The sequence below is a fragment of the Oncorhynchus mykiss genome, chromosome 22 (assembly GCF_013265735.2).
Source record: "Oncorhynchus mykiss isolate Arlee chromosome 22, USDA_OmykA_1.1, whole genome shotgun sequence".
In the NCBI taxonomy this organism is placed as follows: domain Eukaryota; kingdom Metazoa; phylum Chordata; class Actinopteri; order Salmoniformes; family Salmonidae; genus Oncorhynchus; species Oncorhynchus mykiss.
The window spans coordinates 38,433,374-38,456,954 of NC_048586.1; the positions used below are offsets into that span (position 1 = coordinate 38,433,374).

At 44.1% G+C, this 23,581-nt stretch overlaps 2 protein-coding genes across 2 annotated transcripts; one reads left to right on the forward strand and one right to left on the reverse strand.

Annotated features, from left to right (window-relative positions):
• Positions 1 to 4,810: 4,810 nt before the first annotated feature.
• LOC110501845 (dnaJ homolog subfamily B member 11) lies at positions 4,811 to 17,370 on the reverse strand. The gene is made up of 10 exons (XM_036959273.1): positions 16,975 to 17,370; positions 16,306 to 16,462; positions 15,475 to 15,572; positions 14,884 to 15,019; positions 14,228 to 14,370; positions 13,703 to 13,785; positions 13,549 to 13,606; positions 6,865 to 6,976; positions 6,446 to 6,605; positions 4,811 to 6,067 (listed from the first exon to the last, which is right to left on the reverse strand). The coding sequence occupies exons 1-10, from the start codon at positions 17,046 to 17,048 to the stop codon at positions 6,003 to 6,005; spliced, it is 1,086 nt and encodes a 361-aa protein (XP_036815168.1). The 5' UTR covers positions 17,049 to 17,370; the 3' UTR covers positions 4,811 to 6,002.
• An 81-nt stretch (positions 17,371 to 17,451) lies between these two features.
• Positions 17,452 to 22,915, forward strand: LOC110501844 (TBCC domain-containing protein 1). Its single transcript, XM_021579691.2, has 8 exons — positions 17,452 to 17,740; positions 18,327 to 18,661; positions 18,920 to 19,075; positions 19,573 to 19,710; positions 19,984 to 20,212; positions 20,427 to 20,613; positions 20,751 to 21,254; positions 21,488 to 22,915. Exons 2-8 carry the CDS (start codon positions 18,329 to 18,331, stop codon positions 21,699 to 21,701), a joined length of 1,761 nt encoding a protein of 586 aa, XP_021435366.1. The 5' UTR covers positions 17,452 to 17,740; positions 18,327 to 18,328; the 3' UTR covers positions 21,702 to 22,915.
• Positions 22,916 to 23,581: the final 666 nt, after the last annotated feature.

Here is a 23,581-nt window from a genome sequence, read left to right on the forward strand (position 1 = left end):
CCTCTCTCCTCTCTCTCCTCTCTCTCTCCTCTCCCCTCCCTCCTCTCTCTCTCTCTCATCCCTCTCTCCTCTCTCTCCTCTCTCTCTCCTCTCCCCTCCCTCCTCTTTCTCCTCTCCCTCCTCTCTCTCTCCTCTCCCTCCTCTCTCTCCTCTCCCTCCTCTCTCTCCTCTCTCTCTCTCTCTCTCTCTCCTCTCCTCTCCCTCTCGCTCTCCCTCCTCTCGCTCTCCCTCCTCTCCTCTCTCTCCTCTCCCTCCTCTTTCTCTCTCTCTCTCCCTCCTCTCTCTCTCCTCTCTCTCTCTCTCTCCTCTCTCTCCTCTCCCTCAGCCAATTCCCTTCCCTGGCTGGCAGATTGTACAATTAGGACATCACATCACGTGGTCCATTTAACACTTAAAGAGTGTCATTGTTCTGGGTCAAGTGCACCTACGCTCTACTCACACCCGGGTCCCACAGAGCTCTGAAGTGTTCTTGGACTGACTGAGGTCCCCTGAGGGGCTGCAGGGGAGGTCTTTCAGACCATCATACAGGCAATGTCAGCCTATCATAGAGGCAATGCTGCCTTATTGTGCATTAGAGGGGTAGTTCATCATTTCAAAATCAAAGTTTGTCAATCCAGATTCCCTAAATGGTGCTTTCTAGGATCCTTGGGATGAACCTACCCTAAACCCTGACCTTAACCATCACACTTGCCTAACCTTAACCATTTTACATTTAAACTTCAATGGGATAGGGGACGTCCCAAAGATCACAGAAAGCAAGGACCATTCCTAAATGAATGGGAAAGATAGTTACCATCTAAAATTATTAAAGTAGACAGTGGCAATCTTTCTCATTCATTTGGATTGCAGGCCTATTTATGCAGCTGGATCTATAAAACTTTGCGGGACTTATATTCGTCTCACCAACAGACTACATTTGAGGTCTGAAAGCATCTGTGATTTATCACTGCCAGTAACTATAGGTGAAGATACATGGACTCGGTTGGGAATCTCCCTATGCAGCCAGAGCCATATCTAAAATAGACGGCTATGCAGCATGACATAGAGAGAGCTGTATGTTGTGCTAATTAGAGGTTAAACAGAGTCTTTATACACCCTAATCACCAACCAACCCTGCTTGTTGGGTCTCATCCAGATTGATAATGACTAAAGGATGTGTGTGGTTGGCTGTGGAGGAGATTCCCAATACCACAGGGCTATCTCTGTGGGGGCTCATCATACACACAGACTGCACACAGATTCACACAGTTGTGTGCAGTTTGGACACAAAGCCATCATTGTAAGATGGGAGAAAATAAATAAATGCAATATCTGCATAATAAACCTGATTTACTGTCAGATATTAGAGATGTATGGGGTAATCAGTTTTGGGAAAGCACCTCCCAGACACAGGAAGACCTCCCATGTATTCTTACACACACACACACACACACAAATGCAGACAAATACACACACATGCAGCACACACAAACACATGCATGCTGGTGGGCAGATGCGCTTGTCACCACACTATAAAATCCCCATACTGAACTGAGTCATGTGGACATCCCCTGCTTGCACCCAACCAGACAAACTGCCAGACAACCTTCCGCCCACTGTCCCTCCCACATGCGGGGTAGAGGGGTGGAGGAGGAGGGATGGGTACAGTGCCTTGCGAAAGTATTCGGCCCCCTTGAACTTTGCGACCTTTTGCCACATTTCAGGCTTCAAACATAAAGATATAAAATTGTATTTTTTTGTGAAGAATCAACAACAAGTGGGAACAATCATGAAGTGGAACGACATTTATTGGATATTTCAAACTTTTTTAACAAATCAAAAACTGAAAAATTGGGCGTGCAAAATTATTCAGCCCCTCTACTTTCAGTGCAGCAAACTCTCTCCAGAAGTTCAGTGAGGATCTCTGAATGATCCAATGTTGACCTAAATGACTAATGATGATAAATACAATCCACCTGTGTGTAATCAAGTCTCCGTATAAATGCACCTGCACTGTGATAGTCTCAGAGGTCCGTTAAAAGCGCAGAGAGCATCATGAAGAACAAGGAACACACCAGGCAGGTCCGAGATACTGTTGTGAAGAAGTTTAAAGCCGGATTTGGATACAAAAATATTTCCCAAGCTTTAAACATCCCAAGGAGCACTGTGCAAGCGATAATATTGAAATGGAAGGAGTATCAGACCACTGCAAATCTACCAAGACCTGGCCGTCCCTCTAAACTTTCAGCTCATACAAGGAGAAGACTGATCAGAGATGCAGCCAAGAGGCCCATGATCACTCTGGATGAACTGCAGAGATCTACAGCTGAGGTGGGAGACTCTGTCCATAGGACAACAATCAGTCATATATTGCACAAATCTGGCCTTTATGGAAGAGTGGCAAGAAGAAAGCCATTTCTTAAAGATATCCATAAAAAGTGTTGTTTAAAGTTTGCCACAAGCCACCTGGGAGACACACCAAACATGTGGAAGAAGGTGCTCTGGTCAGATGAAACCAAAATTGAACTTTTTGGCAACAATGCAAAACGTTATGTTTGGCGTAAAAGCAACACAGCTGAACACACCATCCCCACTGTCAAACATGGTGGTGGCAGCATCATGGTTTGGGCCTGCTTTTCTTCAGCAGGGACAGGGAAGATGGTTACAATTGATGGGAAGATGGATGGAGCCAAATACAGGACCATTCTGGAAGAAAACCTGATGGAGTCTGCAAAAGACCTGAGACTGGGACGGAGATTTGTCTTCCAACAAGACAATGATCCAAAACATAAAGCAAAATCTACAATGGAATGGTTCAAAATAAACATATCCAGGTGTTAGAATGGCCAAGTCAAAGTCCAGACCTGAATCCAATCGAGAATATGTGGAAAGAACTGAAAACTGCTGTTCACAAATGCTCTCCATCCAACCTCACTGAGCTCGAGCTGTTTTGCAAGGAGGAATGGGAAATAATTTCAGTCTCTCGATGTGCAAAACTGAGAGACATACCCCAAGCGACTTACAGATGTAATCGCAGTAAAAGGTGGCGCTACAAAGTATTAACTTAAGGGGGCTGAATAATTTTGCACGCCCAATTTTTCAGTTTTTGATTTGTTAAAAAAGTTTGAAATATCCAATAAATGTCGTTCCACTTCATGATTGTGTCCCACTTGTTGTTGATTCTTCACAAAAAAATACAGTTTTATATCTTTATGTTTGAAGCCTGAAATGTGGCAAAGTCGCAAAGTTCATGGGGGCCGAATACTTTCGCAAGGCACTGTAGATCTCATCTGGGGACAAAGTTGAGATTGACTCTGCATCCCAAAAGGCACTCTGTTCCTTATATGTAGGGCATACATTTTGACCAGAGCACTATGGGCCCTGGTCTATAGTAGTGCACTATATAGGGAAGAGCACTATGGGCCCTGGTCTATAGTAGTGCACTATATAGGGAAGAGCACTATGGGCCCTGGTCTAAAGTAGTGCACTATATAGGGAAGAGCACTATGGGCCCTGGTCTAAAGTAGTGCACTATATAGGGAAGAGCACTATAGGCCCTGGTCTATAGTAGTGCACTATATAGGGAAGAGCACTATAGGCCCTGGTCTATAGTAGTGCACTATATAGGGAAGAGCACTATGGGCCCTGGTCTATAGTAGTGCACTATATAGGGAAGAGCACTATGGGCCCTGGTCTATAGTAGTGCACTATATAGGGAATAGGGTACCATTTGGGATGTATCCTCAGTCGGTGACAGACAGTCTTACAGAATAAGTTGAACCAGCTGGGTCACAAAGAGGTCAGATAGAGTGGAGGTGTGGCTACAAGGGGTTAACAGCGTCATACGGACCACATACACACGATACGATACGATACACAGTCTGATAGACTCTCGCACACACACTGCCTGATCCTCTCATTCAAGCACATGATTAGAGACACCACATTCCTATAATCTGACCAATAAAGTCAGCCAATCACAGCAGTAAAACCAGAACGAATGCGGGAGATAAGGAACTGCCCATCAACAAAATGCATAGATCACTAACAATCAATCTATAAAGCCATAACAATCATGTGAATTCAATTATATAACCAAGAGCTATGTGAGGTCCTGAGGCCTGGATATAGAGTGGACCAATGACTCCTCAAGGAGTCGTAGCAGCAGGTATCCTTGGCTGCTTTAACATTCACTGCACACTTACCGCCCTCTACTGGTAATATATTGGAAAGGGCGATACCTAGTCAGTGGTACAACTGAATATATTCAACTGAAATGTGTCTTCCGCATTTAACCCAACCCCTCTGAATCAGAGAGGTGCAGGGTGGCTGCCATACTCGGCACCAACGTGTTCGGCTCCCAGGAAATAGTGGGTTAACTTGTGATAGTGGGAGAACAACAGATTTTTACATTGTCAGCTCGGGGATTCCATCCAGCAACCTTTCGGTTACTGGTACAACGCTCTAACCACTTGGCTACATGCTGCCAATTGGGCCCTTTACTGGTAATATGTTGCTCCCTCTTCTAGTGGTATATCGGCCCTCTCCTGGTGACATGTCGGGCCCTCTCCTGGTAATATATTGGCTCGCTTGTCTTTACCACAGCAGGCTTCTAAGGAGAGGATAATGTCTGAAACGGCGCAAATGGAATGGCATCTAACGCCTGGAACCCTTGTGTTTGATACCAGTCCTCTCCAGGCATTACCACCAGCCTGTTCTCCCCAATTAAGGTGCCACCAACCTCCTGTGGTCTCCATGTACATAGTGACTGATAGACATACTGGAGACATAGCTCACATCCTTAAATTGACACACTAAAATAATCCTTGAGTCATTATTTATATAAACTTTTAATTGAACTCTCAGCTGAAAGTACACTTCTCCCTCCTGTACTGTAGCACTCTGGAAAACAGTAGCCCCATTCCACCAGGAAGAGTAGTCCAGACAACCTAGGTCTGTGTCTGGCATTAAACCTTATTCCCTATCTAGTGTCCTACTTTTGAACAGAGCCCCATGGGGCCCCGGTCAGAGCCCCATGGGGCCCCGGTCAGAGCCCCATGGGGACCGGTCAGAGCCCCATGGGGACCGGTCGGAAGTAGTGTAATATACAGGTGGGGTGTCATTTGGGACGCAGAACAGGCTGAAAGGAGGCGCAAGAGGTGTGGATGGTGGTGGGTGGAGCCAGAGTGTCTCTCCATGGTAAAATCCTACCCTGATGACGAGGTTATGCGAGGCAGCTCAACAGGTCCATTCTCTGTGGCCTCTCTTTCAACATACAGAACACTCAAGACATTCCCCCCAAAGAAGACATCGAAAGATACGATCCAACTCAACAAAAGCAACAAAAATAACAATATGTAGTTTCTTTCCTATTTACAAAGCGTTTTGAGATATTACTGAAAACATATATGACCAAAAACCTATAAATGACAGAATTGTTGAAGGTGTCAGAGGAGTCAAAATCACTCAAGATGAAATTCCCCAGTACAGTATTACATCTGTAAAAGTTATCAGAACAACAGGGAGGCGAATAGTATTCCAGTCTTGCTGAGGTCCATGAGATGGTCCTTTGATTTCAGAGTCCTTTGCCTCAGTCCAGCTCCTTTTTTAGTGCCCCGTCAGGTGTGATAAAGGTTTAACATCAGATAGTGGGCTTTGATAATCAAACATGTCTGTGATAGTGGTTCACATTGGATGACAGTAGTTGAAATTGAAGGTGAATTAAAAAAGACAAAGTAAAATGAGTGACAAAGAAATGGTGGTAGTAAAAAATTGGGACGAGGGCAAGAAAATTAAAAGTATAAATATGGTGTAGTTTCACCCTGTCAATGTGAAATATAACAAGGACTTCTTTAAAAGAAAATAGACAATGTCAAGTCACCTTCAGAATGTTGAATATTAAAAAATAAAACAAATCAAGTCAACCCATCCTGAGAACAATCTGAAAATAAATACACCCCTGTGCTTGTTCCTTTGTGTGTTTTGTAGCACAGAACTCAGTCCAGATTCTGTCTGTTGGTGTGTCAGTATCCCTGTAGTCCGTTGTAAACCTTCTGTACCGATGCCTGCTTCAGAATCGCCCTCACTCCTGGAACAAAAGCAAGCCCCAATTGTAAATGACTATCGATTATGATCATAATTACATTTTTTCATAATCTTTCATATCTGAGAAGTTAATGTGTTCCGTTATTGTCTCCCCGTCAGTGGTGTAAAGTCAGCAATACGAAGACGATTTATTGAGATGTATATGTGTCGCTTACAGTTTGGGGGGGGACGGGACTGTTCTACGGGCATGTCCTTTGCCTCTGAGTCTTAATACGCATCAACAATACCCATACCTCGTATATACCAGCTCTGATATATAACATTCAGTCTACTTTCCTGGCACCATTAATTAACTCAAACTCATAAGAAAATACATTACAAGTCACACCCCCCCACCCATCTTTATAGGCCTCCTCCTTACCCTCTTTCTGATTGTCATTCAGCTGTGTCTCTGGGAACTCGACGTCGAAGGAGACAATGAGAGAGCCACGGATGTTGTTGTTGTCGAAGTTGGGCAGTCCTTCTCCTTTCTTCCACACCCGAGCACCAGGCTTAGTGATCTTGTCCCTCACAATGTGGACCTGTAGTCAGAGGAGCAGTCAAAGTGTGTCACTGATTCCTTAGAATACCTTTTAGAATACACTTTATTATTATGAATAAATACTTTATTTTCTAGACAGAACAAAAATGCATATTTTTTGCTTTTCAACCAGTCTTTTTGTGTGCTTTTTGAGAATGGGGCAATGATGGCTCAACACAAGCTCCCCTCCCCAAAACATTTCAGTACATGGCAGTAAAAGTGTATGCATGTATTTCTTAGCTTCACTCGTCCATAGTTACCTTATGGCCGTCCAGGTGTGTGATGTCCATTTCAAAGCCAACCAGAGCCTCCACCAGGGAGATGGTGACGTTAGTGTACAGGTCATCTCCTCGCCGCTCAAACACTGGATGTCTGTCAGTACACATACATTACTAAATCACGCTTCAACAAAACAGCTTCCACAATTGACAAGATGTTAGTTAACCAATAAAAGGCCCGGGGGGGGGGGGGGGGGGGTAATATGGCCAATATAGCACGGCTAAGGACTATTCTTAAGCACGACGCAACGCGGAGTGCCTGGATACAGCCCTTAGCCGTGGTATATTGGCTATATATCACAAACCCCCCCGAAGTGCCTTACTGCAATTATAAACTGGTTAATAACATAATTAGAGCAGAAATAAATATTGGTGGTGGTAATGCAAGTAATTTATGAAAGTTGCCAATTGCAAAATATTGTCAAGAGAAGAAAAAGCCTGGAAAGGATAATGTGTGGATTAATTGTTAGAGTAGAGGACCTTGTGCATTTCAGGTAAAATAACTGTTTATATCCCAGGACAAGTTAGCTAGAAACAGCAAACTAGCTAAATAGGACAAATTAGCTAGCAAGTGCAAGCTAACTAGCTAAATTGCCATAAATGTTTAATGCTTTTCGACCTGTCCCCAAATTAATATAATTGGTTCAGAGTTTGTTTTGATATTTTAACCTGTGTGTCGTGATCGCGTTTGGTGTGGGGGAACAAAAAATACATGTATGCACGATGGCGCACGCGCGCAGACGGTTTGGGTTCCGTGTTATGGTCTGTCCCTCCGACATTTGCAGCATTGTTTCAGTATTCAGATCTCCAACTGTCCCATAGTAATGAACGTGTTGGGGTCGGCAGTCGGGACGAGAGAGGGAGGCAGGCAGCGTTTCTCAGCCAGTCGAAATGATGAATCAGCTAGCATCATTTTTTATGGATATACAAAGAAAGGTCAATTGAAAAAAGTTCAAATGAAATGAAGTGCAGCTAGTTTGCAGTCTTCCCAGCTTCAGTTTGAAGTGATTGTGTTAGCTGTGTTGTTGGCTAGATCCTCTGAACAACAGTGTCCTGACGAGAGAGCACATTTTCTATGCCAGGTCAAATCGTGCCTCGTTAGCTCATTGTTATGGATGTATCCAAATAAAATGTCACGAGAAAACAGCGTAAACAAATGAAGCTCCTTTTGTTATTCTTTCTGCACTGTTTGACGGGAATATGTTGGCCGTAGTTGGCTAGCCAGCAAGCAAGGGATAAGAATGTTGCCAGCCAGTATGGCAATGGATCATTTAGAACGAACAACTGTCGCATCCATAGATACAGAACAAAAAGACTGAACGACTGGGTCGCGTCTCTGGCAACCGAACCAATAGAACGAACGACCATCCGGTTTGGGTAGCAACCCTAGATTTGTTTCGGGACAATATCTTGTGGAAGGATTAAATAGTATGAAAAAAATGCATCAAAATAATGCTTTCAATTAAAATATGTCAATCAATATTTTAATAAGTTGGTAACCTGTTGTATAAAAGTGATAATGCCATCGAAGCCGGTGTTGAGGATATATTGGCACGGTTTGCTGGCCCTCGACGAACAACACCCATGCCAAATATACAGTTGAAGTCGGAAGTTTACATACACTTAGGTTGGAGTCATTTAAACTCGTTATTCATCCACTCCACAAATTCCTTGTCTACTTTGTGCATGCAAATTCATTTTTCCAACAATTGTTTACAGACAGATTATTTCACTGTATCACAATTCCAGTGGGTCAGAAGTTTACATACACTAAGTTGACTGTGCCTTTAAACAGTTTACAAAATTCCAGAAAATGATGTCATGGCTTTAGAAGCTTCTGATCGGCTATTTGACATCATTTGAGTCAATTGGAGGTGTACCTGTGGATGTATTTCAAGGCCTACCTTCAAACGTAGTGCGCTTCTTTGCTTGACATCATGGGGGGGAAAAAAATCAACAGAAATCAGCCAAGAACTCAGAAAAACAATTGTAGACCTCCACAAGTCTTGTTCAACCTTGGGAGCAATTTCCAAACACCTGAAGGTACCACATGTATCTGTATAAACAATAGTAGGCAAGTATAAACACCATGGGACCACGCAGCCATCATACCCCTCAGGAAAGAGACACGTTCTGTCTCCTAGAGATGAAAGTACTTTGGTGCGAAAAGTGCAAATCAATCCCAGAACAACAGCAAAGGACCTTGTGAAGATGCTGGAGGAAACAGGTACAAAAGTAACTATATCCACAGTAAAACTAGTCCTATATTGACATAACCTGAAAGGCCGTTCAGCAAGGCAGAAGCAATTTCTCCAAAACCTCCATAAAAAAGCCAGACTACGGTTTGCAACTGCACATGGGGACAAAGATCGTACTTTTGGAGAAATGTCCTTGAGTCTGATGAAACAAAAATAGAACTGTTTGGCCATAATGAACATCGTTATGTTTGGAGGAAAAAGGGGGAGGCTTGCAAGCCGAAGAACTCCATCCCAACCGTGAAGCACGGGGGTGGCAGCATCATGTTGTGGGGGTGCTTTGCTGCAGGAGGGACTGGTGCACTTCACAAAATAGATGGCATCATGAGGTAGGAAAATTATGTGGATATATTGAAGCAACATCTCAAGACATCAGTCAGGAAGTTAAAGCTTGGTCGCAAATGGGTCTTCCAAATGGACAATGACCCCAAGCATACTTCCAAAGTTGTGGCAAAGTGGCTTAAGGACAACAAATTCAGGGTATTGGAGTGGCCATCACAACGCCCTGACCTCAATTCTATTGACAATTTGTGGGCAGAACTGAAAAAGCGTGTGCGAGCAAGGAAGCCTACAAACCTGACTCAGTTACACCAGCTCTGTCAGGAGGAATGGGCCAAAAATTGTGAAAAGCTTGTGGAAGGCTACCCGAAACGTTTGACCCAAGGTAAACAATTTAAAGGCAATGCTACCAAATACTAATTGAGTGTGTAAACTTCTGACCCACTGGGAATGTGATGGAAGAAATACAAGCTGAAATAAATCATTCGCTCTACTATTATTCTGACATTTCACATTCTTAAAATAAAGTGGTGATCCGAACTGACCTAAGACAAGGAATTTTTACTAGGATTAAATGTCAGGAATTGTGAAAAACTCAGTTTAAATGTATTTGGCTAAGGCGTATGAAACTTCCGACTTCAACTGTATCCTCCAAACACCGGCTTCTCTGGCATTATCACTTAAGTAGACACCGGTGTATCAAGTTCTCTAACAGGGAAAGAATAAAGCCTGTAGTGGACAGAAGGGTTGAGTCACATAAACAACACAAAACAGCTTCCACAACTGACAACATACATCTTATATAATAGAGAGAGACAGGCTACCTAACAGAGTGAGAACGTATTTGCATACAGCAAGCATATAAACTTAGCAAAAAAAGAAACATCCCTTTGCAAAGACCGTGTCTTTCAAAGATAATTCATAAAAATCCAAATAACATCACAGATCTTCATTGTAAAGGGTTTAAAACTTCTTAGGGATAGGGGGCAGTATTTGGAAATTTGGATGACTGAGGTGCCCAAAGTAAACTGCCTGTTACTCAGGCCCAGAAGCTAGGATATGCATATGCATGGTAGTATTGGATAGAAAACACTCTAAAGTAAAACTGAAAACACTAAATTAAAACTGTTAAAATAATGTCTGAGTATAAAAGACTGATTTGGCAGGCAAAACCCCAAGGACAATCCATCCAGGGGAAAATTGAGGTCATTGGATATTACAATTCTTGGGAAACCCACATTTCTAGGACCCAGATTGCAGTTCCTATGGCTTCCACTAGATGTCAACAGTCTTTAGAAATTGTTCAGTGTTTTTTTTAAATGAAGAAGTAGTCGTATTCTTTCTAAGTGTCACTCCGAAGGACTCTACTATTTTGGTGCGTGTGAATGAGAGCGCGCTCCTTGTTGTTTTTCTCCGGTATTGGAAACAGTTTATTCCGTCTTAAATTTGATTGGTTATTTACATATTAGGATACCGAAGGTTGGATAACAAACGTTGTTTGAAATGTTTGGACCAAGTTTACAGGTTACTTTTTACATTCCTTTGTAGGCATGTTGGGTGAGTTGGAACAGGTGCATTTCTGAATCAAACGCGCCAAATAAACAGACATTTTTGGGATATAAAGGACTTTATCGAACAAAAAGACCATTCATTGTGTAGCTGGGACATTTGGGATTGCAAAAAGATGAAGATCTTCAAAGATAAGCCATTTATTTTATAGCTATTTCTGACTTTCGTGATGAATCTGCTTGCTTAGAAAATGATTGTGACGCACTCCGGTGAGGGCAAGCACTTGGTTATCTCCAGTATTGAATATACTATTTTCCGTCTTAAACTTTGTTTATTTACATATTAGGGTACCCGAGGATTCATTAGGAAAGTTGTTTGACATGTTTGGACTAAGTTTATTGGTAAAATTTGGGATTAATTGTGTTAGCATTTTGAATGAGGGGAAACCGGTGGGTGATTGAATGAAGCGCGCCAAATAAACTTTTTGGGGATATTTTTATAAAGAAGGACTTTATCGAACAAAAGGACCATTTGCTATGTGATTGCAACCAGATGAAGATCTTCAAAGGTAAGGGATTTATATTATTACTATTTCTGACTTTCGTGGTGCATCTGCTTGGCTGGATGTTTTTCATGCTTTTGTATGCGGGGCGGTGTCCTCAGATAATCACATGGTGTGCTTTTGCCGTAAAGCCCTTTTGAAATCTGACAACGCGGCTGGATTAACAATTAGTTTATCTTTTAAATGATGTATGACACTTGTATTTTCATGAGTTTAATATTACGATTTCTGTCATTTGAATTTGGCGCTCTGCAATTTCACTGGATGTTGTCGAGGTGGGTCGCTTGAGGCACGCCTAGCCATAACAGGTTTTAAACACTGTTTCCCAATGCTTGTTCAATGAACCATAAACAATTAATGAACATGCACCTGTGGAACGGTCTTTAAGACACTAACAGCTTACAGACGGTAGGCAATTAAGGTCACAGTTATGAAAACTTAAGTCACTAAAGAGACCTTTCTACTGACTCTGAAAAACATCAAAAGAAAGATGCCCAAGGTCCCTGCTCATCTACGTGAACATGCCTTAGGCATGCTGCAAGGAGACATGAGGACTGCAGATCTGGCCAGGGCAATAAATTGCAATGTCCGTACTTTGAGATGCCTAAGACAGAGCTACAGGGAGATGGCGGACAGCTGATCGTCCTCGCAGTGACAGACCACGTGTAACAACACCTGCACAGGATCGGTACATCTGAACATCACACCTGGGGACAGGTACAGGATGGCAACAACAATCGCCCGGGTTACACCAGGAACGCACAATCCCTCCATCAGTGCTCAGACTGTACGCAATAGGCTGAGAGAGGCTAGACTGAGGGCTTGTAGGCCTGTTGTAAGGCAGGTCCTCACCAGACATCACCGGCAACAACGTCGCCTATGGGCACAAACCCACCATCGCTGGACCAGGCAGGACTGGCAAAAAGTGCTCTTCACTGACGAGTCGCGGTTGACTCACCAGGGGTGATGGTCAGATTCGCGTTTATCGTAGAAGGAATGAGCGTTACACCGAGGCCTGTACTCTGGAGCGGGATCGATTTGGAGGTGGAGGGTCCGTCATGGTCAGGGGCGGTGTGTCACAGCATCATCGGACTGAGCTTCTTGTCATTGCAGGCAATCTCAACACTGTGCGTTACAAGGAAGACATCCTCCTCTCTCATGTGGTATCCTTCCTGCAGGCTCATCCTGACATGACCCTCCAGCATGACAATGCCATCAGCCATATTGCTCGTTCTGTGCGTGATTTCCTGCAAGACAGGAATGTCAGTGTTCTGCCATGGCCAGCGAAGAGCCCGGATCTCAATCCCATTGAGCACGTCGGGGACCGGTTGGATCGGAGGATGAGGGCTAGGGCCTTCCCCCTAGAAATGTCCGGGAACTTGCAGGTACCTTGGTGGAAGAGTGGGGTAACATCTCACAGCAAGAACAGGCAAATCTGGTGCAGTCCATGAGGAAGAGATGCACTGCAGTACTTAATGCAGCTAGTGGCCACACCAGCTACTGACCGTTACTTTTGATTTTGACCCCCCCTTTGTTCGGGGACACATTATTCCATTTCTGTTAGTCACATGTCTGTGGAACTTGTTCAGTTTATGTCTCAGTTGTTGTGTTCATACAAATATTTACACATGTTAAGTTTGCTGAAAATAAATGCAGTTGACAGTGAGAGGACGTTTCTTTTTTTGCTGAGTTTAGATACAAGGTTTGAGTTGCATAGACAGCGGTGAATGCAAGTAGGGAACATTCCAAAAATCTTTACCAGTGGAGGCTGCGGAGGGGAGGACGGCTCATAGTAATGGCCTGAATGGAGTTTAATAGATGGAATGGAGTATAGGATATCAAACATGTGTTTCATACCGTTCTATTCACTCCCTTCCAGACATTATTATGAGCCGTCCTCCCCTCAGCAGCCTCCACTGATCTTTACATAACACTATTGTATTAGTGTTGACATAATGTCCTATACCAACAAAGCATGGCTCCTAGAGAAGTTATAGAAGTTAATAGTAGCCTGATTAGAACCACTGTGTTATTTGTGAAACATGGAAATGCTGCTCTTACTTCATAACTTTGATGCGGAAGCGTAGGTCCCCTGGCTCTCCATCGATGTGAGGTTCGCCTTGAGACAGACGTAGTCGTGAGTTAGACACTGATACCACTTGTAAACACTTTATTTTATACACCCATTATCCTGATGGTTGAGTAAGTAGCTTACCTTCCCCAATGAAAGGGTACTCCATCTCATCTCTCACTCCCTGTTCAATCTCTACCTCCAGAGTTCTCTCCTCATTCACCAGCCTGGGATCATAAGACATTATCATCCTCATCACATAAAGAAAGAACCCATTGACTCCTGTGTTAACAGTCTTAACCAGATGCACAGTCAATATGACAGTATAGAACAGAGGTTCCCAACCTTTCTCAGTTACTGTACCACCAACTATATTTTGTTCCGCCTGGAGTACCCCTGAAGTATCCCCTCATGTGCATTTTTACCAGTAGGCCTATGGTCTCATGAGTCTTCTCAAGTCACCCCTGTGGATTTGCCAAGTACCACCAGGGTCCTAGTACCCCTGGTTGGGAACCACTGGTATAAAACACATCTTTAAAATGTATCCATTTGCACAGACATTCTTTTTGTTGTTGTTGTTGCTGACAGCACCCAACCCAACATGCACATGACAGGGTATGAACAGGACAGAGTCAACCACAAAGCAGCACCCCTGAAGCAGTGACTCACTTTATATTGGGACACTCATCACACACTACTTCCTGGCTCATCTGGAAGCGTCCAGGTCCGAGTTGCGTCGTCCTCATTTCCTGTCTGCAGTTGCATTTCCGTTTCCCAGGGGCCTCTTTGGCTACAGGCTTGTTACGAACAACCTGAGATGTACATATAGGTGACGTGATGAGATTAGGACATATATGTGTTGGAATAGGGTAGGCCTGGTGGAGCATACTAATTGTATACAGTAGCCATGTCAGAATACTCGTACTTGCGTTCTAAATAGTAGCATTTTGGATATGTGAAAATAGAAAGTTCTATAGTAGGTGACATTTTTTTATTTAGTATGCTTTCAATGCCAGGATGTCATACTCCATTCAGCTTGATATCTAGTAGAATTCACTGCACACCATTGAAGAGAATCGTTAGACAACAGCTGATAAATCACACAAGGTTACGCAGCGTACCAAAATTAACGAATGCCGGGAATATACGCAATTGCGCATTTTAGATGACGCATTCTCAGTATGGAGGAGCCTAGTATGTTATTTTATGCTTATTACATACATTTTTACTAAACAGTGCAAAGTAGGTAGTTTAAGTAAGTAGTAGGCAAGACAGATTTTGGATGTGGACAGTATATACAGAACACAATAAGGGTTGAAGTATACCTCTACAAAGTTCCCAGAGTACACCTCTTCGAGTGTGACCTCCAGGTCCAGCACAATGTCATTTCCTCTGGGGATGTTCCTGTCCTGCTGTCCTTGCCGGTTTCCTCCAAACATGAAGCCAAAGTCGCCAAAGAAACTGGAAGAGGCAACAGAGTGTGAGGTAACAGTGGGGTAAGATACATTATTTGGAATGTAGCCAGTGCTTGACATAGACAGGAGCTCACAGGAGCTGAGTACCAGCACCTCAAATGTTCTACTGCTTGAGCTCCTGTTCCTCTTACAGAATATTATCTCAAAAGTATTGTGTAGATACTGCACCTAAATGTAAACAGTTCGAGCACTCAAAATGAGCACCAGCACCTATACTGTACATGATGGTTTCAGAATATATGATCTTGGTGCTCAACAATGATATCCTCATCATACTTGTGGGTATATGTCTATGTGGTCGCTCCGAGACCAGGCTTAACAGGGCTTTACTTTGTAATAAATGCTTAATACCAGGCTGAAGTGTGTTAAATTACAAGCTCCCACTACAAGCAGTACTTGACTTGGACTGAAATAGTAACCTATTAGGTAAACATCCTGTACCTGGAGAAGATATCATTGTGAGAACCATGGTGGCCCTCTTTCAGACCATCCTCTCCGTATGCATCATACTGCTTTCTCTTCTCTTCATCAGAGAGCACCTACAAACAGCACAACATCAGGGATGAACTCTTTTTAAGTCACAAAATACTGTAGAGATCATGGTTTCTTTACATTAGTGACATGAAATTAACTTTAATTACAAATTCTTAACATCACATTTCACACACTTAAATAGCTTAACCATGCAAAATGTATCAATCATGAAATTGGATGATGTTTCAAATCTACGCGTTATCAGTGATCATGATGTCACTGTTGAGGTGCGCATCATGGAACGTTTCACTGAGCCGCTCCGAGTGCTCCACGTCGTGCTTTCATGAGAGAACACTGACCACAGTATGAGCCAATCAGAGGCAGCCACACGGTCTTCTTGGCCAATCAAAATCACTATGTCGTTTCCAACAACAACCAAATAGGTCGCTTCAGTTTCTTACAAAATACTTTCGTTTCGGTGCCTCGATCGATCGTAACGAAAATGAGATAGCATGCTGAAGCCAAATATTACTACACACCCAGATCAAATGACTATTATAAAAAGTTAATAAATTATACATAACAATAGAGTACTATCATCTCAACACTCAGTTGCCATTCAGTTCTTTTACATCTCTTCATGAGACTGACAATGATGTTGATGGGTATAGTTTCTGAGACTAGCTATACAAGACAAGATCATCGTGGCATGATATTGATAGCACATATTGTAAAACGAAAGTGCCATGCAAATAACAATTACCATAGAGATAAGTGATACAGGGGTTTACTTCCTACCTCATAGGCTGACCCCAGGTCTGCGAATTTGTCAGCAGCAGTTGGGTCATCTTGGTTTCTGTCAGGGTGCAGCTGGAGAGCCAGCTTTCTGTAAGCCTTCTTGATGTCCCTCACAGACGCAGACTTGCTCACCCCCAAGATCTTGTAGAAATCTCGCCTGTAGATAGAGGTGAAAATAAGAGAGGGTGTCTAGCTACCTACCGGATCTTAGATAGTTTCCCTTCATGATAGTGACAAGCGGAGTAGGGTTCACAAACGTGTGGTTTTGTGAAGTAAATCATTCAAAATGGGCATCACCCAGTCCAGAGTAATTCAGTTCGATATCAACGGCTCTCATTTTTGAGTACAAAGCCAGTTGAGCAAGTTCGCCCACTCTTCCATGTCATTCCCTCGAGTAGATTCACGATACTGGAAACAAAGGATCTGGCAGGGTGATGTTCACTACTCTATGAACAAGGGCTTTATTTACAGTGTTGTTCACGTTGCTGAGATTGCTTATTTACCCCTCCAAATAGTAGCTAGCTAACGTTAGCTATTTTACACATGGAGAATGGGCTTCAGAAGCGTAGACCAATCACAATTAAACATGTGTACCAGCTAGCGATACCGCGTTTGAACCGGTTTGACCATTGCAGAGACGGTGTGTTCGGGTAATATAGAAGTACTTACCCTGCAAGCACTGCTGTAACGAAATAAAGGGCAAGACAGCAAACACTGCATAGATTCATCCCTTTAACGGCCATAGATACCAGTATCTTCAAGAAACCAACAGAACAACCCGGCGTTTGCGATAGGGTTCCTTTCTGTCACTGATCCTTTTCCTTCTGTCAAATCAGAACCGCCCACATGCTGCCTGGAAGTCCCGCCTCTCGTGCTAACGCCCGCCCACCGTGTATATCAGAGGCACATCCTACATGCATCCAATAGAAAATATACTGCCAATTATATATATATAGCTCTTAAAGCAACAGCAATAAAAGCCGGTGTACACTTTTTTAAATATATTTGCAATATATTTTCTAGTGGATGAATGTAGAATGTGCATCGGATTCTTACAATATATCTGGTGCCTTTCAGCAATATCGACAAAAAAAGAAACGTCAAAATATTCTCCGTTTACGTCGGACTTGACGCACCACCGGGCAGTGCAATGTGCGCGCGACCGTCGCTCTGATGAGTCGCGCGCAACAGATGAGAACCAGCAGTGGCGCCAAATAGGAAGAACGTCGAACGTTCTGTAGCTAGCTACGTGCTGATCACATTCACAGCATAGTAAACAAACCATAAGCAAAAGCCAGGTAGCTAGCTAAATACTGTAAGGTACTAAACTTTAATTTTACTTATGAGGGAGCTTGATCACCAGTTACTTTTCCTGGAACTTCGAGGCAGGACCAGAAATCGCTTGGACTAGTGGAAACTTGCTGAACAAGCCAAGGTAAACTACGCGTCAAGTGTTTTGTCTCTGCTAGTCTGACTGCTTTGTATCAGCTGCTAAGCCATGTTGCTAGCTAACTAGCTCGCTAACGTTCCCCTGCTAAATAAATAAACAAAGCAAATGCTGTCAGCTACCTACAGATCATCTCTAGTGGCCAGTTGTTGTCATGGGAACATCCGGCGTCCACTCTGTTAGCCAGGAAGGAACAGCAAAGTCAGACAACACAGGCATTTGCAATGGAACAAGTAGTCACATAAATACAATAGAACATTATTTAGAGTGCGTTAGTGCACTAGCTAGTTATGAAGGGGATATTCTGTTTGCCCATAAGGTTCAAATTCAGTTTTTATAATACAGCTAGTTAGTTGCCCTTTTAAATACGAGTTATCTAATAATACTGCAATATTGAACAGCAGACCAGAAGCCACCAATGAATGGGTGAACTCTTGTCTACAACCTTCTAAATTCAATGCACTACCATAGCTCAGATATCTCACCACACTCACTGTATGCTCACCCCTCTGTCTGACCTCTCACCCAGTTATTTTGTTCTTCCACTCCCTCCTCCTCTTGGCCCACCACCCAGCCATGGACCAGGGTGGTGGTGTGGCGGTGTGGCCTCGCATGGAGCCCTTCCTCTTGGGGGCTCTGCAGGTTGCACCCCCTACCAAACTCAGCCTGCACTACCTGCGCAAGATGGCTGCCTACGTGCGCTCGCGAGAGGGCTGCTTCCCCATGCTAGGCTGGCTCATGTGGAGGCACATTGCCTGTGGCAAGCTGCAGCTCCCTGAGGACCTGGCCTGGCTCTACTTTGAGACCTTTGACCTGCTGGCTGGTCACCCTGCAGAGGAGAGGCTGGAGTGGGCTGAGAACCTGTCCCAGTGCTCCTCCCCCAGAGAGCTGGACCGCCAGAGGAGCAAGGTGAGCTGTGAGCACACTAGGGAGGGATGAGAAAAGGGCAGAGACCTGTGTCCCCCAGGGATGTGTTGTCAGTTGGACTGTAATAATATCTATCCTGTTGTATCCTGCACTTTTTTTTTGTTTAAACAGACTTTGACCTAGGAGTCTGTCCATTATCCTTTTAGGTATTGTTTGTGACACTGACCTATGTCACGTATTGGTTTGTGTTCAGAATCTCTGTATTTTTTTTTCTGTATTTTCCTGTTCTCTCTTTTCTAGTTGTGTGTGGACACGCTGCAGTTCCTCCTCTTCCTCTACATTCAGCAGCTGAACCGGGTGTCTCTGCGTACGTCTCTGATTGGTGAAGAGTGGCCAAGCCCCCGCTCTCGCTCCCCCTCCTCGGACCGCGAGGCAAAGACCAGCTCTCAAAATAAGGTCCTGTTGCTTTATATTGCTTACAAGTTTAACGGCAGGCTGAGAGTGTAAATGTACACAATCTTTTTTTACAATTAAGTCTCTCTAACCAATCTCTAAGCAAAACATATTCTGATGGTCTAGTTACTGACATTTTATTATAAACTGGGTGGTTTGAGCCCAGAATGCTGATTGGCTGACAGCCATAATATATCAGACCGTATACCATGGGTCGACAAAACATTTATTTTTACTGCTCTAATTATGTTAGTAAACAGTTTATAATTGCAATAAATCACCTCAGGGGTTTGTGGTGTATGGCCAATATACCACAGCTAAGGGCTGTGGCCAGGCACTCCACGATACGTTGTGCATAAGAACAGCCTTAGCCATGGTATATTGGCCATATACCACACCCCCTCGTGCCTCATTGCTTAAATATACTACCCCATTGCATTAGCTCCCATATCCATGCATTGTATCATTGTTCAGTCTTTTCACCCTGTATCTGTGATCAGAACTGGGATGACCAGGCCCACCTGTCCTTCCTCCAGACCCACCTGTGTGAACTGCTGGAGCTGCTAGTAGAACCAGGCCAGCTGTCAGGGTCCGGCCAAGCCGTGAAGGACAGCCAGGTCTCTCTGGAGGCTCTACAGGTGAAGCGAGAGAACATGGGCCGCATCCCAAATGGAAACCTATTCCCTATACAGTGCACTACTTTTGACCAGAGCCATCTGGGCTCTGTAGTAGTGCACTATATATGGAAAAGGATGACATTTGGATGCACTCATCCTCAACTATATATTCTTGTATAAAACAGTGAAAGGTTCCATAACATGCCCAATATGTTGCAGATTTCATTCAGTTTTTACAATACAACAATTTGCCTTTTCAGTAAACAATAATACAATAACATATTTTCTCTACAGGGCCTCAGCCTGCTGCTGGAGGGCTCAGTGTCCCGCGGCCGGAACGTCCACCCCATCCACAAGCTGCTCTCCAGAGCCCCACTCCAGACCCAAGCAGGGTACTCCAAACTCGGCCGCTCCTTCTCCCTGCACCCCCTGCTGGCATGGCTCAGACAGGCCCTCGTCCCCAACCCCTTTGGGATGTCAACCTGCCTGAGGTCTGGGAAGAAGCTGGCCTGGGCTCAGCAAGGTATGTTACTACCACCCAAAGTAAACCCTAATGTGGATCATTCATTTATATTTAGATGCACAGTCAAATAAGGTGTGTTAGTGTGTTTTATAGAAATGAGTGCGTTATCTTGTAACTGTTTTCTAGCTCACCTTTTTTCTGTGGGAGATGTAGAGAGCTATTAGGATTGAAGCATGGCTGTCTGTCTGTGACTGTCTGTTCTCCTGTCCTCTAGTGGAGGGAGCTATGAAGAGAGCTAAGATCGCTCGGAACACCCACACGGCCCCCCCAGGCAGCAAGATGGTGCTGATGTCACAGGTGTTCAGACAGACCCTGGCCAAGGACTCAGACAAGCTAGCAGGAGCTAACGTCAAAATACACCGCTGCAGTGACGCCTTTATCTACCTCCTCTCTCCACTCAGGTGAGAGGTTCTCTACACATAGTCAGACTGGACACTACAGCTGTAGCATGCCCCGACTAACTATAAAAACAGATCCATTTCAGTAGAAATATCCCTTTTCTTAGATGAGATGGCATTCCCCGTGGTGTGTGTTTCAGGTCAGTGAGCCTGGACAAGTGTCGTAACAGCACGGTAGTCCTGGGTCCCATCGAGACCAGTATCCACATCCAAAGCTGTGAGAACGTCAAGGTGGTGTGTGTGGCTGGCCGTCTAGCCATAGGGTCCTCCTCTTACTGTACCATCCATGCCCTCACCCCCACCCGGCCTCTACTGCTCCCTGGGAACACTGCACTCACCCTGGGGCCCTTCCACACACATTACCCCTCCCTGGAGGATCACATGGCCAGTGTGGGTCTAGCTGTGGTGCCCAATGCCTGGGACCAACCCTTACTGGTGGGAGTGGAGGGTACCATCCCAGACCCTGGATCCTACAGGCTGCTGCCGCCCGCTGAGTTCTGCCCCCTTGTGGTGCCCTTCAGGATGGAGGGGGATACGTGTGAGGTGCCGGGTGGGCTGCCATCGCTGTACCAGAAGGCCCATGAGGAGAGGGAGAAGAGTGTACAGGACTGGCAGAAGATGGTGAAGGATGCCCACCTGAACAAGTGAGTCATTAACAGAGAAGACCAAACTGCTAGATTTATTAACACAATGAGAAATCTGACCTGGACTCAGAGAATGAAAACACGAACTGCTTCCCAGATTCCATGATCAATGTGAATTATGAAGCAACCCTTTTAAAATGTCTGATTTCCTACAGCGTTGTGAGCTCTGAGGGGTCTGGTAATGTTTCTTGTTTCTCTTGTTCCTCTATTCAGTCATGCGTCTCTGTTTTCAGGGAGCAGCGACGTCAGTTCCAGGCACTGGTGGAGCAGAAGTTCCATGAATGGCTGTTGGAGTCCGGACACAGGCAGGAGCTTGATAGCCTTATCCCCCCCTGCATCGCATCCCAGGACCCCTCGGACAGCGACAGCCTGGAGGCCAGGACCAATGACACCAGACAGGAAGGGACATCTATACGGGAAGTGGGACAGACACATCTGCCTTGCTGACTTTTTGGGTTCTTGTTGATGGAGATCCCCATACAAAGCTTTTGCCTTTGCCTCACAGTCAGCGGTTTGCCTCAGACACTAGCACCTCTAATCTCTTTGTTTGCCTGCTGTCTGTCCACAGTTCCAGGCAGGATCTGATCTGAGGATCAGTAGACTACAGAAGGAGGGTGGTCTGGTATAGACGACTGGCTCTGTTCTCGTCCCCTTCATCCAGCTGAGACTGTTGCGTCCCGATTCTCTACCCTTCTCCAGAAGTGTGTACTTGTACACTCCCTCTCATGTATTTAACAATGGTGCGGATGTGCAGGGTAGAGAATCAGGACAGAGCCAGTGGTCATAGAGCACTTGGGGTACAATACCATGGTACCTATTGTTAGCCACACTGGTTAGATCTGTGTAGTGTGGTGCCTCTGCAGTGGGTACTGTACTATTGAAATAATAGGGAATCAGGTTGTGCTGTTCATCCAGAGATTGACCTTGTCCAGTATGTAGAAGAAATTAATTAATGTATTCATGTGATTGTACAGTATGTATGATATTACGTCTTAATATGCCTTTTCTGGTAGCATAGGAGAGAGGGTGTGATGAATTTAAAGGTCTGCCTCTTCAACAAATTCCAATGAATTTAGTACCTTCCTAGCCTGAGTGCCAATCTACTGTGCTATCATGTCAACTCCTTACTACTGTTTCAAAATGATCAATGGAGATGGCAAGAGCACACACAGATGTGGGACCAGGCTAGTACTTCCCTGGGATGGGTATTTGAAGCCTGTCGTCTTCAGAAAACACGCACCTCTAAGAGGATGGATGACAGGGCACATTAGTGTAATGAGAAGAGAAACATGTCTTTGAGGGAGCAGTTCTATTCCATTATATGGGTCAAGGGACAGTGGACCTAAAGCAAAGATCTGTGTACTGTTAACATTAGCCTAGCATGGGCCAGAGGATGCTGATGTGTTAGGTAACCTAAGTCTATCCCTTCTTTGTTAGTCCTCTCCCTTTTCCTCAGTGTGTAGAAGGATGGATGATATTGTGGTTATGCCTTACTGCTGTAGCTTAGTTCTCAGTGACTTGCCTTTCAATTCAATTGCACTATGCTTCCCTGCCTACACAATTACAATGGAATTCATTTACAATGGTTTCTAAGAGCACAATTTTGTTAGTTCTCAAGTGTTCTTTAGACATCAATAAACGATTAGTTTTTTTTGCCTTGACGTGCCATTTTATGTGTTGTTGATGATTAGCGTTCTTTCCTAGATACCCTGTATATCGACCTCAATGTTTACTTATACTGTTGGACTGATCACACACCATTACAATTAGCTGTAGCACAGTCAACATGCATAGAGATTACGCCAATGACCTTTTAAAGGGGTAATCTGAGGCAAGGACTGATCAAAATGATAGTTTTAACCATGTTTGAGGCTATACAGTGGTTGTTCACTACTACATTTTTAATATATATATATATTTCAACTACATTGTTTACAAACATTGGAGTAAAACAAGCTGATAATTGATGGGGTATGACAGTTGAACTAAGCTCATGAGGCCTTTACAAGTTATATTGTTCAAGAATCAATGGGTATATGTCATGAATTTAAATGTCAAATGTGTGTACCAATCCCATAATACCCTTTTAAATGCTCTCTACTTATGAACTGCCTGGAAACGTTCCCAACCATACTGTCTTGGCTCTGTTCGGGCTCATGATATAGCTTGACTTTATTCTGCCAATTCAGGGCAAAGGGACTGTGAACTGGTACATCAACTATTTTTGGCAAAGACTGGAGGGGAACAGATGTGGCACAATTCTACCTCGGTGTCACTCCTGCCTTTGTCTCTTTTGAACATTCATTGGCCCTAGAAAAGGTATGGAA